Consider the following 15,888-nt stretch of genomic DNA (forward strand, 5'->3'; position numbering starts at 1 on the left):
TGCAGAGTTTCCCCGTCACAAAGGTTCGGGAAGGCCAAGCGCAGTGGCCGCCTCCCCCACGAGAGAGACTGGAATTAGTGTGGCGAGAGAAGGATCCCGTCTGAGCTTGACGGGGAGGCGAGTGACCCCCCGATTCTGGAGGGTGCGTGGCCCCAGGTGTGCAGCAGGATGCGCCTCCGTGGCCCCACGGGCTGGTGCTCGCCCGTGGGGGCAGTCGGCGGGGCGGGGTATAAGTGTTTTGCAGAGGACGCTGCCGTGGGGACGCCACAGGGGCCCTGACGTGAATTAGGGGGCACCCCAAGAGCGGGCAGGGTGCCCCCCACACCATTCAGTGGTGATCCCCTGATACCAGGCTGAAACGCAGGCCCGATGGAGAAGGGCGGGCCCACGACGAGAAGGGAAAGGACCCGGAGAGTAAATGGCCTGAGTAATATATTGTTAGAGTGGCTAGAGAGGTGCTCTTAACGGCCAAGAGTGTGAAAGGGAAGCCCCAAGCACATCACTGGTGCCCCAGAGGGCTGACTGGGGGCCCCAAAGTCCTCTCTCTTTCAGGGACTGGCCAAGGGGGTTAGGATGGGCACGAAAACTAGCACTGGGTGCCCTTCTCCCCCAATTGAACTGCTTCGAAGGCACAGGATGAGGTAGCATTAATACAGCATTACCTCCAAGTTTGTTTGCCCAAGTGGGGTCGCCCTGTCACCGAAGTAAAGCTGCAGGACAAGCAGGGCACCCCCACAAATATTCAGCGCTGAATTATACAGATGACCATCATAATGACATGAAAAGATTGATTTTTAGGATACTGTGGGATAGGAGGAACTCGGTGGCCACAGACCACGGTGGGATCCCGGACCACACTGACGTCTTGAGGAGGGACCCAGAGGGCACAACGGCACAGGGTATTCCCCCCAGCCCCACAGCAAACATTGTGAAGAATCTTGGAGAAGGGGTCTCCTGACCTCCGGCGGTCGTGGTGGACCCTCACAAACTGTGCAGGGGGTGTGTGGGACCCCGAGTCTTGGGGTGTGTGCCTGCCTCCCTGGTGCAGGCTGGGATCTTCAGCCGTTGACATAGGAAGACTCAGTGACGATCCTTTGCAGCGCTCTAGGCCACGGGCTCGGCACGTAGGCGCAGCAGGTAAACTGAGTGGCAAACCAGAGTCAGGGGTGTGTTTGAAAAAGGTAAATTGGAGGTTGGCATGAGGTCCTGCACACAAGGAGGAGGGGGGACACTGGGTCGCTGTGCTGAAAGAGGGAAGGCCCCAAAGCCCAGGCAGAACTCTAAGCAAGAGGGGCCGAGTCTGCGATCGCATGAAACAATAACCCCAAGGACTGCCCATTGACATCGTCGTAGGCCCTTAGTGGTGGTGTCCCCCACACTCCCCCCCCCCCCCCCCCCCCAAGTCTGGGGCGTGTGCCCGCCATGGGGGTCGAGGCAGGGAAACAACGCCCCAGACTGGGCAGGTGGCCTCAAAGACCAGGATACTCAAGAGGTGACAGCAGTCATCGGGAGGGGTGAGCAGGAGGAGAGAGGGTAGAGAAGGTCATGCACTGTGAAATGGGCTGCAGTGCATGGTGGCAAAGCTGAAGCTAGCTACATACAAATATACCCCGAACCGTTCTGGGCTGCAAACTTTGGGGCTGCGCGAAATGGCTTCTACATCGGAGGAATCAGCAGCAACTAAGAAGGACGTGGCATCCCTGATGGAGGAAACAGGGAATATGATGGCAGACATTGGAGGCAGGGTTGACAAGATTACCCAAAGGATAGATGAGATGGATGAGCGGTTGGAGGAAGTTGAACACAACCAAACATCCTTGGATACCCTAGAGACACAAATAGACCTGCAGATGTTGGAAATGGAACGCCGCGAGGAGGAATTTCGAATGAAAATGGACGATTTGGAAATCCGAGAAAGGCAGAACAATCTTAGGCTCTTCGGAATCCCGGCTAGAGAGGGGGAGTCTGAGCAGTATTTGAAACGTACACTTCATGGAGGTTCACGAAACTGGTGTTCAAAGATGACATCATTGTTGAGGCTGAGATCGAGAGGATACACCGGCCAGGCGGGGCTGCTGGGGTTCCAGGTCGGTCCTGGCCCTGTTCCATAACTATGCAGACAAAATACAAATCCTACAGAAATCGAAACAGAGGGGCCCAATCAACTTTGGCACATCCAGAATAACAATTTTTCAAGATCTATCATCGTTGACCCTCACAAGGAGAAGGATGTGTGTGCCCCTGACAAAATGGCTTCAGGAGAAGGGTATGCAGTATAGATGGGGGTTCCCATTCTCCCTCACATTTGAACTGGATGGACGCAAACATAGGCTAATGACAGATGATGATATTCGCAGATACACAAGGGAGTTGCTGGGTGTTTGAGGGAGAGGAGAACCAGGGCGAAAGATTGGATGAAGAGAGACAGCGGCACATCAAAGGGCCGAGAAGGAGACTAATTCCGGGATCTAAGAAGTACAGAAAGTTGAATGCATCCCCGGTGGTGGACACTTGAAGCTAACATGGACCACTGAAATGTGGTTAATATTGAAGGAGGTGGTCTTAAATTAAATGGGCTCTGGTGTGGGGGAGACAGGGAGGTACTCCTACAGGCTGGAGGTTGTATGACAGGTTAAAGGGGACTTGTGAGACCCACAGGGGCTGCAAGTAGATGTCGAAGAAATGGCTCTTATCCAGGTGGGGGGTAGGAGGCTCAATGGTTCTGAGGATGAGTTAGTGTCGGACCAGGAGGGAGTCGGTCCCTGCTGGTGGTCCGATCTCAGCCCGGTGATGATAACCGGGAGATGTCAGGCACCTTTGAGGGCAGGGAGGGGCTGGTGGTGGGGAATGGGTTAGGAAAAGGGTCTTCTCGGAGTTGAGTTCAATCGGTTGCTGGTCGGGGGGAGTTCTGGATTTGGCCATCTGGAGAGGGATGCAGAGGTGTGGACAGTGGGATCATATTATGGCAGTAAATTTAGGAACCCATGTGGGTGGTCATCTTAAAATGGGAACGTTGAATGTCAAGGGGTTAAACTCACCCACGAAAAGGTTATTATGGGCTATAGAATTCCGAAGGGCGGGCCTTGATGAGATGCTTCTCCAGGAGACAAAATACACCATGGGTGAGGAACGTAGGGTCCCGGGTGGTGGATTGGGGCAGGAATCCTGGGGCTCCGGGCCCTTGAGGAAAGCAGGGGTTGGAATCCTCATTGGGAAATGGCTTAAAATGTAAGTGACCAAGGTTTTGGCGGATGAAGAAGCCAGGGCTCTCTGGACTGGTGGCACTATACTGTTTACTGCTGCGGTTCCTGTTGAAAACTCTCCCGAAGTTGATGTTGGAGGCTTCCGGCCATATAATATTGGGTGGAGATTTTAACATATGGGCGGTTGTTAAATTGGATAGACAAGCGGGAAACCTAGAGACACAGGATCAACCTGGGAGGGGGCGCGGGGAGATCTTGGAAATGATGGGGGTCTACGAGCTCTGTGATGAATGGCAGCACCGTCACCCGAATGCAAAGAGGTATACCTTCTACTCTGCCCCACACGGTACCTTCACTAGGATAGACCATTTGTACATTTCAAGGGAGCTGTGGGAGGAGATACTGATTAGGGAGAGGGTGAGGAAAAAAGGGAACATGGGTTAATTGAAAATAGGCTGAGGGATGAGACCGTTCATCTTGATAGGAGGGCAAGGGATGCAACTGAAGAGAGGGAGGACAGAGTGTTGGAGACAAGGAGGAAAAGGGAAGAGCTGTAGAAGGTCAGACAGTCAGAAAATTACAGTTCCTGAAACAGAAGTTCTACGAAAAGGGAGATAATGCGGATGCTTTACTTGCTGCCAGGTTGAGGGTGCAGTGGTCTGAGAGATGGGTGGCAGCCATAAGGGGGCGGGGGGGCACAGGCCCGGGGACGGAAGGGATACAATTAGCATTTACAGCATTTTATGAAAACGTATACTAATCAGAGGCCAATCCGGGACGGGAAGACATTCAGAAGTATTTGTCCGGGACGCAGATGCGAGGCTTTCCTGAGAGGAAGCCGAGGCACTGGAAGCCCCAATTACGGCAGAAGAAATTAAAAGGGCGGTGACACGACTACCGCTGTGTAGGGCCCCGAGGGAAGATGGGTTCCTGGCCGGCTTTTATTATAAGTAAATTATTTCCCCCATACTTCCCTACATGGTGGAGCTCTTTAACTATATTCTGGAGACGGGGGAAGCCCCGTAGTCCTTCTCCCGTGCATGAATAACTGCGATCCATAAGGAGGGTAGGGACCGCAGAAACTGTGGATCATACTCCCCCATCTCTCTCCTGAACATTGATGCTAAGATTTACAAGAGGGTACTGGTGGTGAGATTGGAAACAACATACATGCCACACCTGATAAAATCTGATCAGGTGGGATTTATAATGGGCCAACAGGGGACGGACACGATGAGCAAAACCTTACACCTGAATCACGAGGCACGCGAGATTGGGGGAGGCCCGCCCTTCTCTCGGTGGAACCCAAGAAAGCGTTTGATAGGGTAGAGTGGGGATTTCACAAAGAGGTTCTGGGCAAGGTGGGCTTCAGGACCAGGTTTAGGAGGGGCGTAATGGCGACATACACTTCCCCAAGGGCATTTGTGGCGGTTAAAGGTGGGTACTCCCGCTGGTTCGCCCTAAGAAGAGGCACAAGACAGGGCTGTCCCCTCTCCCTAATCAGATTTGCGCTTTCCCATGGGCCTCTAGCTCAAAGAATCAGAGGGGATCCCATAGTTGAGGGACAAACAGTGGGTGGAGTGGATTATAAAGTGGCGTTACATGCAGATGATATGCTCTTGCATATAAGTAACCCCCCCCAACCTCGATAACGAGGATAATCCATCTGATTGAAAAATTTGGAGAGTTAGCCGGATTCAAAATTAATAGGGCCAAGTCAGTTCTATTCTCTTTGAAGGGGGGCGGGGTTAAAGAAAGGGGTAGATTCGCCCCATTGGGATGAACAGTGAAATGGGACACATTGAGATACCTGGGGATTAACCTTACGAGGGAGGTGGGAGCCTTATTTGAAGCCAATTTCCCTTCCGTCATTTCCAGATTTCGAGTCGACTCAAAGTCCTTATACGCATTTCAGATGCTTCCAATCCGGGTCCCGAGTCCTTTTTCCAGGAGAAAAAGGGGGAGATGCTTAAGTTTCTGTGGCAAGGGAAGAAAGCAAGAATTGGGTTTGAGGTCTGCACCTTGCTGAAGGAAAAGGGGGTGGGGGTGGACACCCCCGAATTTACAGCTGTACTATAAAGCGGCACAGCTAAGGGTCCTCATACCACACCCAAGGATGCAGAAGGAATTTCAGTGGGTCGAATTGGACAATCGTAATTTAGCTCCCAGCACAGTGGCAGAGTGGCTGTCGGTCCCAAGAGGTAGACTTCCACGTGGAATCAGGGACCATCCAATATTGGGAACCATTTGGGAAATTTGGCAGGAGAAGGCAGATATGTACGGAATGATGACATGGCCATCTCCCCTTAGCCATATTTGGGCACCCGGTTTCCAGGATGCGATCCCAAACCCTGAGAGATTCCAAGCATGGTTTGAGGCGGGCCTGGAGAAGGTGGGCCAGCTTTGGAAAGCGGGGGCCTTCATAACAATTGTGGACCTAGAAGAGGAATTGGGTATAGGTGCTCTTTCAGTTTCCTCATATCTTCAGTTAAAGGGAGTGCTCATGAGGAGAAAATTGAAAGAGGTAACACAGAGTGACCTCACTCCCTTTGAAAGTCTCCTAGATAAAAGAAGTGGAACAAAGGGCCCAATCTCTGCCATGCATACTGCACTGCTGTCTGCAGGGAAGGGGTCCACAGAGAAACGGACCGAGATGGGAAAGAGATATGGAAAGGGAAATAGACCCGGGCTACGTGGGAGACTGTGTGGAGCTTCAAGGACCTCGATCTCTATTCATTACAAACTACACGTCATGAAGCTTCTACATAGATGGCAATATGACCCAGCCGAGCTCTCGAAGATGTTTCAGTCAGCGAGTCCCATGTGTTGGCGATTGTTTGGGGAAAGGGCTGACTACTGTCATATGTGGTGGGGATGCCCGCATATATGGGTGTTCTGGGACGAAGTGCTGGGGTGGGTTAAAGACCTGGATGGGTTCCACTGTATCAAAACACTGTTCCTGGTATGTTTTGGAATGGAATAAATGGAGGGGGAGCTGAGGAGGTTGACAAGTGTGGCAGCGCCCCTGCTGCTCGCAGCATGGGCCTGCCTAGTTATGAAATGGAAAGGTGTTACGACTCCCGACAAGAACGAATGGATCAATGTTGCTATGAATATATGTGTCATGGAGAAAATAAATGCAGCACTTCATGGGAAGACAGCGCCACATGAGGGGACATGGGGTGAATTTATGGCGAGATACCTGAAGTGCTAGGGAATAAGTTGTGGTATTTGATAGGTTATGGAATGGTGATATTGAATGGCTCATGTAGAGAGAGTGGTGAATTCCACCCCTCCCAAAGGGATTACTCCAACCAGATGAGGTCCCTAAAGAGAGAGAACGCCTCCCATGAGGCGGACAAAGATATTATACAGAAGCAAGTGGTAAGATTCTCTACCAGGTCTCTACCAGGTCGCAAGTGATAGTTTACATGTTGGTTTATCTTATGTTGCAGAAGACAAAGTTTAAGGGCGGGAGAGGGGTGGGAACAGGGGAGGTATGAAATTATTAAGACATCAAAAGGAGTGAGTTTTTGGCTAAGAGGGTGAAAAGGGGGTTGATTATTACTGTCTCAAGTCTTATTTCTGTTGTTGATGGTTTTTGATGTACATAAATTACAATAAAAAAAAAGTCGGTCAACCACTTCATGTGGTTTACAAAGTTTAAATTACTTTCCGTAGCGTTCGCGCTTCACGCGAGTGAAAGAGAGAATACCTGATCACACCTGATTGCTACATTTCAAGTGTCCCATTGTTAAAGTCTCAACAAACTACTTCACCTCGCTTCTATTCTTCACCTCGCTTCTATTCTTATGCAATTGATTATTAAGCTTGATATTGTTGCCGGCAGTGCTCGCGCAAGGAATCAGAACGCCAGGTTTAACTCACCGGCTTCTGTGTTCCTTTTTCCACGTGTTGCACAACTTCTATGACGTCTGGCTTCTCTTGGGACCCACAACCTTTCTCACTGAAGGGGTCTCTGGCCCAGCCACTCAATTAAGGAGCCCCTCTCTGACCGAGACCCACAGCTTCACAACAGCTCCTCGCCCACTGCCTGCAACACGCTTCCTGCTGCACAATCTCTGCAATTAGGCTGACAAGGGGAAAAGCAGCCTTCCTGCATGCCTTCCGCTGAGCAGCCTCTACACCCCAGAGTTTGGGGGAAAAGGCCCCTCACAGGACAAGCAGGTGAAATCTGTGGCATCAGAGTTCCAGCATCCCTTTGGTTCTCCCACTTCTGCCTGGATTGCCAACATTATGCCTTCTTGCTTCTGCCTCTGCTACTACTGCATACATTCCAGCCACAGTTCCAGCTCCTTCCAATTGCCTGCACCCGAGGGGGCCTTTTAAGCCTCTCAGTTTCCCTCAGGTGTGTGTTATCAGGCTTCATTTCCTGACTACTACTACGGCATGACTCTTCAGCCCTCTTCCTCGTCCCAGTACTTATGGGATCATGGGACTTGTAGTCCTCAACAACAAAGTTAGACTTTCTGACTTCTTCTGTTTGGCAAACAACCATTAAAAGTGTGGGATTACGGGGAAAGTTCAACAGGGGGGGTGGGGGAGATGGGGTTCCCAGTCTTCCTGGCCTGTTTTTCCGCCACCCCCCCATGTTATCCTCCCGCAGTACAGCACCAGGATCAGGTAGTGTCTGCCTTTCCCTGCCCACATGAGAAGGGTCACAGGCCAGGTTTCTGGGAGGAATCAATACTGATTCATCACAGCGCCCTCTCGTTTCCGCTCTCTTCCTCTCCTCGCTTCCCTACTCTGGAATGCTCTTGCTCCACCTGGACTACTCCTACTCCATCTCCATTTAAATCCAACCTCCTAGCTCTCCTCATTTGTGAAGAGCGTCTTGCATAGCATTCAACGCCACCACATCTCCCTGCAACCCCACAGCACTTACCCTCACCCCTTAATCCTAAAACGTAGCACTTTCTCCACTATCCCGTTCCTCTATCATGCTCTACGGTTCTTGTTTCTACCTCCCCTGAATCGTCTGGTCTACTATCCACAGGGATTGTTAAGAACACTGGTCCTCCGTTCTGTAAATCAATGTTCAAATGTTTTGTAAGCCTTTTTTGTGCCAAAAATGTATGGTTTTCCCTGTAATTTTCATTCAATAAATGAAATAAAATGTAACGTGCCTCTTCAAAAAATAAAAACGCACAGTGCTGACGCACTCCCCTCTATCTACCCCTGGGATCTCCAACAACGCCCTTCTCTCTCAAATGGAAAATTGTTAATGGATCAGGGAAATTAAATTATCAAAAATCTGGAGCAAAGGAATGCAGACCTGCCGGTCAAGGTGGATGACCTCGAGAACAGGGAGAGGAGATCCAATATACGTATACAAGGCCTCAAGGAAATGCCGAATGAAACCCCATCGAGCCTGGAGAGGCAAGTGAAAGCCTTGGTCAATTCTCCTTTCCCCTCCCCCCCACAACGCCAGACCTGGAGTTTGAGAGAGTGCATCGGGCAGGAGGCCTACCGAACGGTCCAAGGTCAGTCGTAGCCAAATGCCACCAATACAGGCACAAGGTTGACATAGTGCAACGGGCAAGAGAACAAGACCACATTGATTTCGAGGGCTCACATGTACGAATTTTCCAGGACCTGTCGGCATCCACCCTTACCAAAAGAAGAGATTGCCACCCGCTAACCATGTGGCTACGAGAACAAAATAGTCGCTACAGGTGGGGCTTTCCCTTTGCGCTCTCCTTTGAACATGGAAACAAGGAATACAGGGTTGTTTCCGCAGAAGAAGCAAATAGCGTTCTAGAAGGCCTAACTGCGGGAGCAGGAGGAGCGGAGAAGGAGGACCTCCCGTCATCCTCTGAACCACTCAGGAAACCCATGGGCCTTTGCCCCAAGAGAGGGTGAGCCAAGGGTACAAGGAGGTTTAAGAGGTTCAACACCCCATGACATGTTGGGGGCACATGAACGTACATGAAGGGTCCACCTCGCTGCGCAAGGAAAGAGATGAAGACCTTGCCATGCATAATTAATCAATCTGGAATGGCAGGTCCAGTGACCCCGGACAGAAAATGAAAACCAGACTTTTCACTGCTCTCCTATCCTACGTTATCGAGCGGAATTGTTAAAGCATTGTTTATTGAATGTCAGCGTCGTTTAAATGCAAGTCTATTGCTGATGAAAGTTTTGAGTTTTGGGGAGTCACCCGTAGTGTGGCCCTATATTTATTTCTAGGGCGTTGGCAGTCTCAAGGGCACACAGTTTCCCTTCTCTTTTTAGGTTTGGGGGAAGGGGGAATAAGGAGAGGGAGTTCTTATGGGGGGAGGCGGGAGGGTCAAACTCTGGTGAGCTTCAGCAGGTATCAGCTGATTTCAAGTTTCCTTGCAGTGTATGCACATGGGCAGTGCACTGTAATAGGCACCACGTGCACCAAGTCACAGCGATCTCGTACAAGAGGACGCAAACACCGGGGCTCATAACACAGATTGTTTTGAGATTATGTACAAATAAGGGGTATGGCGATTAACTCTGTGTGATTCGGGTCACTAAATGTAAAGGGCCTTAACTCAGAACAGGTCAAATGCTGATAAGGGCATTCAACCATCCAACCTAGATGTTCTCTTTGTGCAGGAAACCAGGTTACGCAGTGCGGAGGAGGGTTCCCTAAAGGGAAGGCAATTGGGAGGAGTTATTTGGGCATCTGGACCTGTTAAAAAGGGAGGCGTGGGCATTTTATATCGGGCATCATTGGGGTTGCAAATCACACAAACCCACAGAAACCCAGACGAGAGGTATCTTGTCATTAACAGCACCAATCCATTCAGCGCTCTTACATTATGCTCAGCATATGCGCCCAACAGCCAACAACTCGCATTCAGTAAAGAACTCTTTGCTTTCCTGGAAGGAAAAATGGAGAACCAGGGGTCTGATCTGGGGGCAAACGGGGGACTTTAACATGATGATGGACCTGGCGCTGGACTGGGTTTCATACAGGGCAGGGGCCGAGCCGCCACAGGGAAAGAGGTCTTTCCAACTCCTTATGCAGGAACATTTCCTGGTAGATACGTGGAGATCCTATCACCCGCAGACAAAGGCCTACACATTCTATTCTCCCCTGCACCAAACACTTACTCGCATAGACTACATATTTCTCGAGGCAGCACTTGAACATATCGAGAGGGAGGCCATTGAGCTAGTGGGCTGGTCAGACCATGACATGAGTACTATAAATCTCGACTTAGGCCCGAGCATGGGGACAGACAAAAGATGGATTTGCAACGACACGCTATTGAAGGACCAGGGCTTTAGGGAATCACTGGATGTAGAAATTAGAGAATTCTTTAAGCAAAACTAACATGGGGGACCCTCCTCGAGCCATAGTGTGGGATGCAGCAAATGCAACGACGAGGGGGCCTCTGATAGTGCAGGGGACATTCATGAAAAGAACTAGACTCCTGCGGGAGACAAAGCTAAAGTGGGAAATAAGAAACAAAGAAGCTGACCTGTCAGGTGGAAGGGGTGACCCTGGTAAGATACTGGCAGACAAAGGAGCTTAGACGAGAGCTGAAAGAAGTGTGGAGCGGAAAAGCGTTAACACACCTCCGACAAGTCAAGCAAACATTTTATGAAAGAGGTGATGAAGCTCACATGATTAACAGCCAGACTAAGAGGGCAGAGAGAGCGCTATATAAAATCAAAAACCTAGAGCGGGGCTACGCTGAGCAAACCCATGGAAATTACGGCACACTTTGCCCAGTTTTATGAACAATTGTACACCTCTGACTGTGCATCCACCCAACAGAGCATAGATACATTCTTAGACGCATCAACGTTTAAACCACTGCAAAGCCCAGATACAGATAAATTGAGCGCACCAATAGTAATTGAGGAAGTGAGTGCGGCTTTTGCAGGGTTGAAGACAGGATCAGCACCAGGGCAAGACCGTTTCACCCCCAGCTTTTTATAAGACTTTCAGCAGCGCTCTGGCACCCTTTCTGTCCCTACTTTTCAATGAAATCATGGAAACGGGACAGGCCCCAGTATCCTTTACGTAAGCTCGAATTATTTTTCTCCCCAAAGAAGGAACAGAGAGGAAGGATTGAGTGTGGTTCCTAAAGCCCAATCTCCCTGTTAAACGTGAATGCCAAAATCTACGCCAGCATACTCGCTAACAGGCTGAGCGGAGTGCTGCCGAAGCTCATACATAATGACCAAGTCGGGAATGTTAGAGGGAGACAGAGGTCGGACAACATCCACAAAACTTTAGACCTGATAGCGTCAATTGACCCTCAGGGCTCAGGCCCCACCATATTCTTAGTAGACGCGGAAAAGGCTTTCGATAGGGTGGAGTGGCCGTTTATGCTGCAAGTCCTGAGGAAGGTGAAACTAGGGGCACGTTGGATTATGGGATCACATGCTCTATATCGCAAGCAAAGGTTCGTGGTCAATGGCGTGGCATCCTCCCCTTTTGCCTTGAGTCGGGGGACCAGGCAGGGCTGCCCTTTATCTCCCCTGATTTTTGTGCTCGTGATGGAGCCTTTGGCCCTAACCATACAGGAAGATGCATCAATCACTAGGATCATGACATTTGGAAAGGAATATCAGCTAGCACGCTTTGCTGATGATGTTTTAGGTTTTAGTTTATCTGACGCACCCGTCCCTGTCCATCCCTGCACTCCTAACTGCAGAAGAGGCATATGGGACCCACTCAGGTTTTCGTATTAATCTAAGTAAAACGGTGATCCTTATGCTGGATTCCGGCGGACTCCACTTAGACGACCATTTGAAAATCTGGGGTCTGAAAGAAAATCACAACCACATGCGATATCTAGGGGGTAACCGTCATGAAACAGCTAAGCGATCTATATCAGGCAAACTATGCCCCTCTTTGGACAGCAGCCAAAAGGGACATCCAAAAATTATCAAAACTGAAACTCTCATGGGCGAGACGGTTCACAACAATTGAAATGAATGTGCTGCCGCAGCTGCTCTTCTTGTTCCAGTCTCTGCCGGTATTACTCCCAGACTCCTTCTACACAGAAGCTAAGCTCTCTCTTTTGACATTTTTGTGGGAGGGGGAAGAAGTCCCGAATTGCTTTCAAAACTATGATTCTTTTCAAAAATAAGGCAGGCATGGTGTACCCGGACCTCTACGAATACTATAGGGCAGCACAATTCCGTGTGCTACTGGACCACTTAGGGGAAGCGGAAGACGAGCAACGGGTTCACCTAGAGAATGGGTACTTCTCACCAGTCACATAGGGAGGATGTCTTTGGGTCCCCCAGAAATCTCAGCCCGAAGAGTGCGTGAAAACCAAATTCATGTTGTGTTGTGGGCCCTTTGGAGAAAGAAACCAGAAATTTTACCACATGTCCCTCTCCCCTAAACTGCATCTGGGCGCCTCCAGTCAGATCTCACAGCAGACCCAATTCGCTTTCAACCGCAATATGAAAGAGTTTGGGGAGGATGGGGCAAATGTGGAGGGACGGGGTCTTCTTGACCAAGGAGGAATTGGAGGTTGGCCAACAAGGCCAAACGATCCAACCACGGTTATACTTGCAGCTAATGGGCAACCTCACAGACATACAACAAACAGCCTTAGAGACGACTTACTCCCTTTGAAAGCGTTCTCTACACACAGATGGGCTCCAAGGGTTTGATTGCAAAACTCTATTGCGCCTTAATAGAATGGGGTCAGCTACCAGCTCCGCACACCAATCCAAATTGATGTACAGAGCACATATTTACATACAATATCACCCAACCAAAATTGGTACTCATTTATCGACCTCGGAAGGATGAAAGGCTGAGTTGGCCTTGCCGGGATTCGAACCTGCGACCTGCAGATCACGCTCAGGACAGTGACCTCACTCTTGGTGTTTGGGGTTGAGCTGATTGAAGATCAATACTGAGTCCTGCCGCACTTGCCCAGAAACCTGCTCCTAGCAGCACGGGTGTGTCTAACCATATGATGCAAGTGCAACCCGTTTCTGCCAAAAAAGGAATGGCTGGGCAAGGCCAAAGAGATTTATGACATGGAAAGCCTCACAGCAACTTTAATGGAAACACACTCGCACGTAGATATAATGTGGCTTCCCTTTAGTATTGGGAACAGTATAAACTAGCGCCCTATATGCTCTGAATGCAAACAATAGCCCCAGTCATGTGGGCCAAACCATACGCCACCCAAAGCAGCTACCCAATCAGCGGCAACGCTATTGAAAGCCGTGAACCACCCATAAAATGTGCACTTGCCTTGTGCCTAATGCTTGCTGTTTTTCTTGAAGTTTTTGTTATGTGCGGGGGTGGGGGAGTTGGTGCAGGGGGAATAAAATTGAAAAATTAGACCAATCTATTGCACTGTTTTCGCAACTGCGATGCATTGTTTTTTGTTTTCTGCACATGTTGGTCTCCAATAAAAATCATATATATATATATATATATATATATATATATATATATATATATATATATATAAATAAAAATCCTAACAGTGTCCATAGAAATGTGAAACCCCTACCTAAAGGAGGTATGCAATACATTTTACCAACTAAGTCAAATTACCCAGTATTAGTTTAAGATATTTAAGTCGTGTGTGTATAGATTTTTAATTGGACAACGTTTGTAGGCAGGTTGCGCTCACTGTGAAAAGGTAAGAAGCTGTACTGCAGAGATGGTTTCAAGCCTAGCCACAGTGGATCTCGCGATCGTGGGGCGCAACTAGACATGTAGATGGCTGTTATAGGAAATTTAAGTCAGTGACACTAGAGGACCCCCTTCAGGTGATCCACAAAGTGGAGAGCTTTACAGTAGCAACGAGGAAGCACAGTGTGACCCTTTACTTTATTTAACCAGCGGCTCTAGTGTAAACACAGGGCTTCAGAACAGGATCCGGAAGGATGCCAAAACGAGAAGCTGCTTGATTCAATAATTGAAGATGAAGTTAATGAACTATGCAGACAATACATCACTGATTTTTAAACTCTAATCTTAGAAAACCCACTGACTCAACTTTTCTGCCTGTCTGATCACTATAGACATTGGATGTCAGTAAACAATCTTAAAATGAAACCCACCAAAATATGAGATTTTGATGGTGAGGGACACTTTCCAGATTATGGTCTTTAGAAATAGGGCCCCAACAATAGCACCCACATAGCCGGTGTCATAGAGAAGGGTTCCTTTAACATAACGTTGGTCTAGAGAATCTTCAATTTTCTTAACTTGCTACACGAATAGTCTGGTTTTCAGCCATCCAAAATAACTTCTCTACAAACTGTATAGAATGTTTCTGCAAGGCTTCTTCTGCAGTTGAGGAGAGAACTAGGGTGAGTAAGCAGGGGTGAGCGAGAAAGCGAGGGCAAGGGTGAAGAGAGCAAGGGTGAGCGAGAAAGCGAGGGCAAACTGAGCGAAAAAGTGGGGCGAGCAGGAGAGCGAGGGAGGGCAAGGGCACGTGGGAGACAGAGAGAAAGGGAGTGGGTGAGCGAGAGAAAGGGGCGAGGGTGAGCAAAAGCAAGGAAGAGTGTGGGCAGATGGAGGCATGAAAGAAAGGGAGTAGAGAGGTGAGGGAAAGGGAGCGGAGGCGAGAGGCAAGACAAAGGCAACATGGGCAACACCAAGGCAGCATCAGCAAGACCAAGGCAGCAGGGGCAAGAGGGTGATTATGAGGATGCAAAAGAAGGAGTGTGAGAGAGTTGCCAGATTTGTCTGTATAAAAGAAGCTGTCAATCTGCTAATCAAAATGTAAACTGGTAATGATGCCCCAAGTGCCTTTTCTGAAAACTGGGAATGTGTTAAACGTACATAATGTAAACTGCCAACGATGTGCCAGCGAGGCTCAAATATAAAGACACAAAAAAATAGGAATTTCTATTATGCTTCAAAATATGTATAGTGACAGAGCCACTTTGAATTATTTTGAGGGATGGTATGAAGATAAAGCTGCATTTAAAAATATAAAAAGCTTCCACAAATCACCTACATGTGAACGTCCCTAAAAACATTTCGTGGCTTGTATAGCCATTGCATCCACTTTCTCTGGCACAAATTCACATATGTGCCTTGATTTTTTTCACGTTTGGAAAAAAATAAAAACATACCACTGGAGTATCTGGGCTCGAAAACGGTGAACTCTCAAATGATTTATTTTCTTTGCCGAATGAGTCATCATTTTTGCGATGTGAAAATTTCTTCTTCAGGGCATATGCAATTAGCTCTGCTGGATCTGAAAGAGAATCCCGCTTTTTCCCTTTTTTCATAACGGGAGTACCTCCCGGTGACCTGCGAGAGAGAATACATTGGCATTAATAAAAGGTCTAGCGCCCTCAACAAATGACACAGGCATCTCCGAACCAAATGAAACTTGAATAGCAGAAACAAAACCCCAGGGAGTGCGATTCATCCCCGATGCATGCAGCATCTTCTCCGACTGGTGCTACCCCAATAAGAAGCAACAGTAAAGTTATCAGTCGAAGGAGAACATCGAACACAAGTATTCCAGCTGATACAATCTGTTGCAAAAAGTCCAATAGCATGCACAAAAAAACGACAAGCGAGTAAAAGTCAATGGGACTTATGTCAACGTGTATGGCATTAAAGGGTCTGTAATAAGAGTATGACGCCATGTAGTGGGCAGTGCTGGACTTTCTGCAAGAATGGAGTACAATCCTCTTAATGGAAATGTGTAGTATTACATACATAGTTAATTAT

The 15,888-nt window shown here is 48.7% G+C and overlaps 1 protein-coding gene across 1 annotated transcript in view; it reads right to left on the reverse strand.

Annotated features, from left to right (window-relative positions):
• The window catches only part of MTFR2 (mitochondrial fission regulator 2), a 288,587-nt gene that overhangs the window by 23,582 nt on the left and 249,117 nt on the right, over positions 1-15,888 (reverse strand). Inside the window, exon 8 of the mRNA XM_069606753.1 lies at positions 15,279-15,459. Within this exon, the coding sequence (XP_069462854.1) occupies positions 15,279-15,459 (181 nt within the window). The remainder of the gene's footprint in view (positions 1-15,278; positions 15,460-15,888) is intronic.

The sequence above is a fragment of the Ambystoma mexicanum genome, chromosome 4p, assembly GCF_040938575.1.
Source record: "Ambystoma mexicanum isolate Mex_15411 chromosome 4p, UKY_AmexF1_1, whole genome shotgun sequence".
NCBI lineage: Eukaryota > Metazoa > Chordata > Amphibia > Caudata > Ambystomatidae > Ambystoma > Ambystoma mexicanum.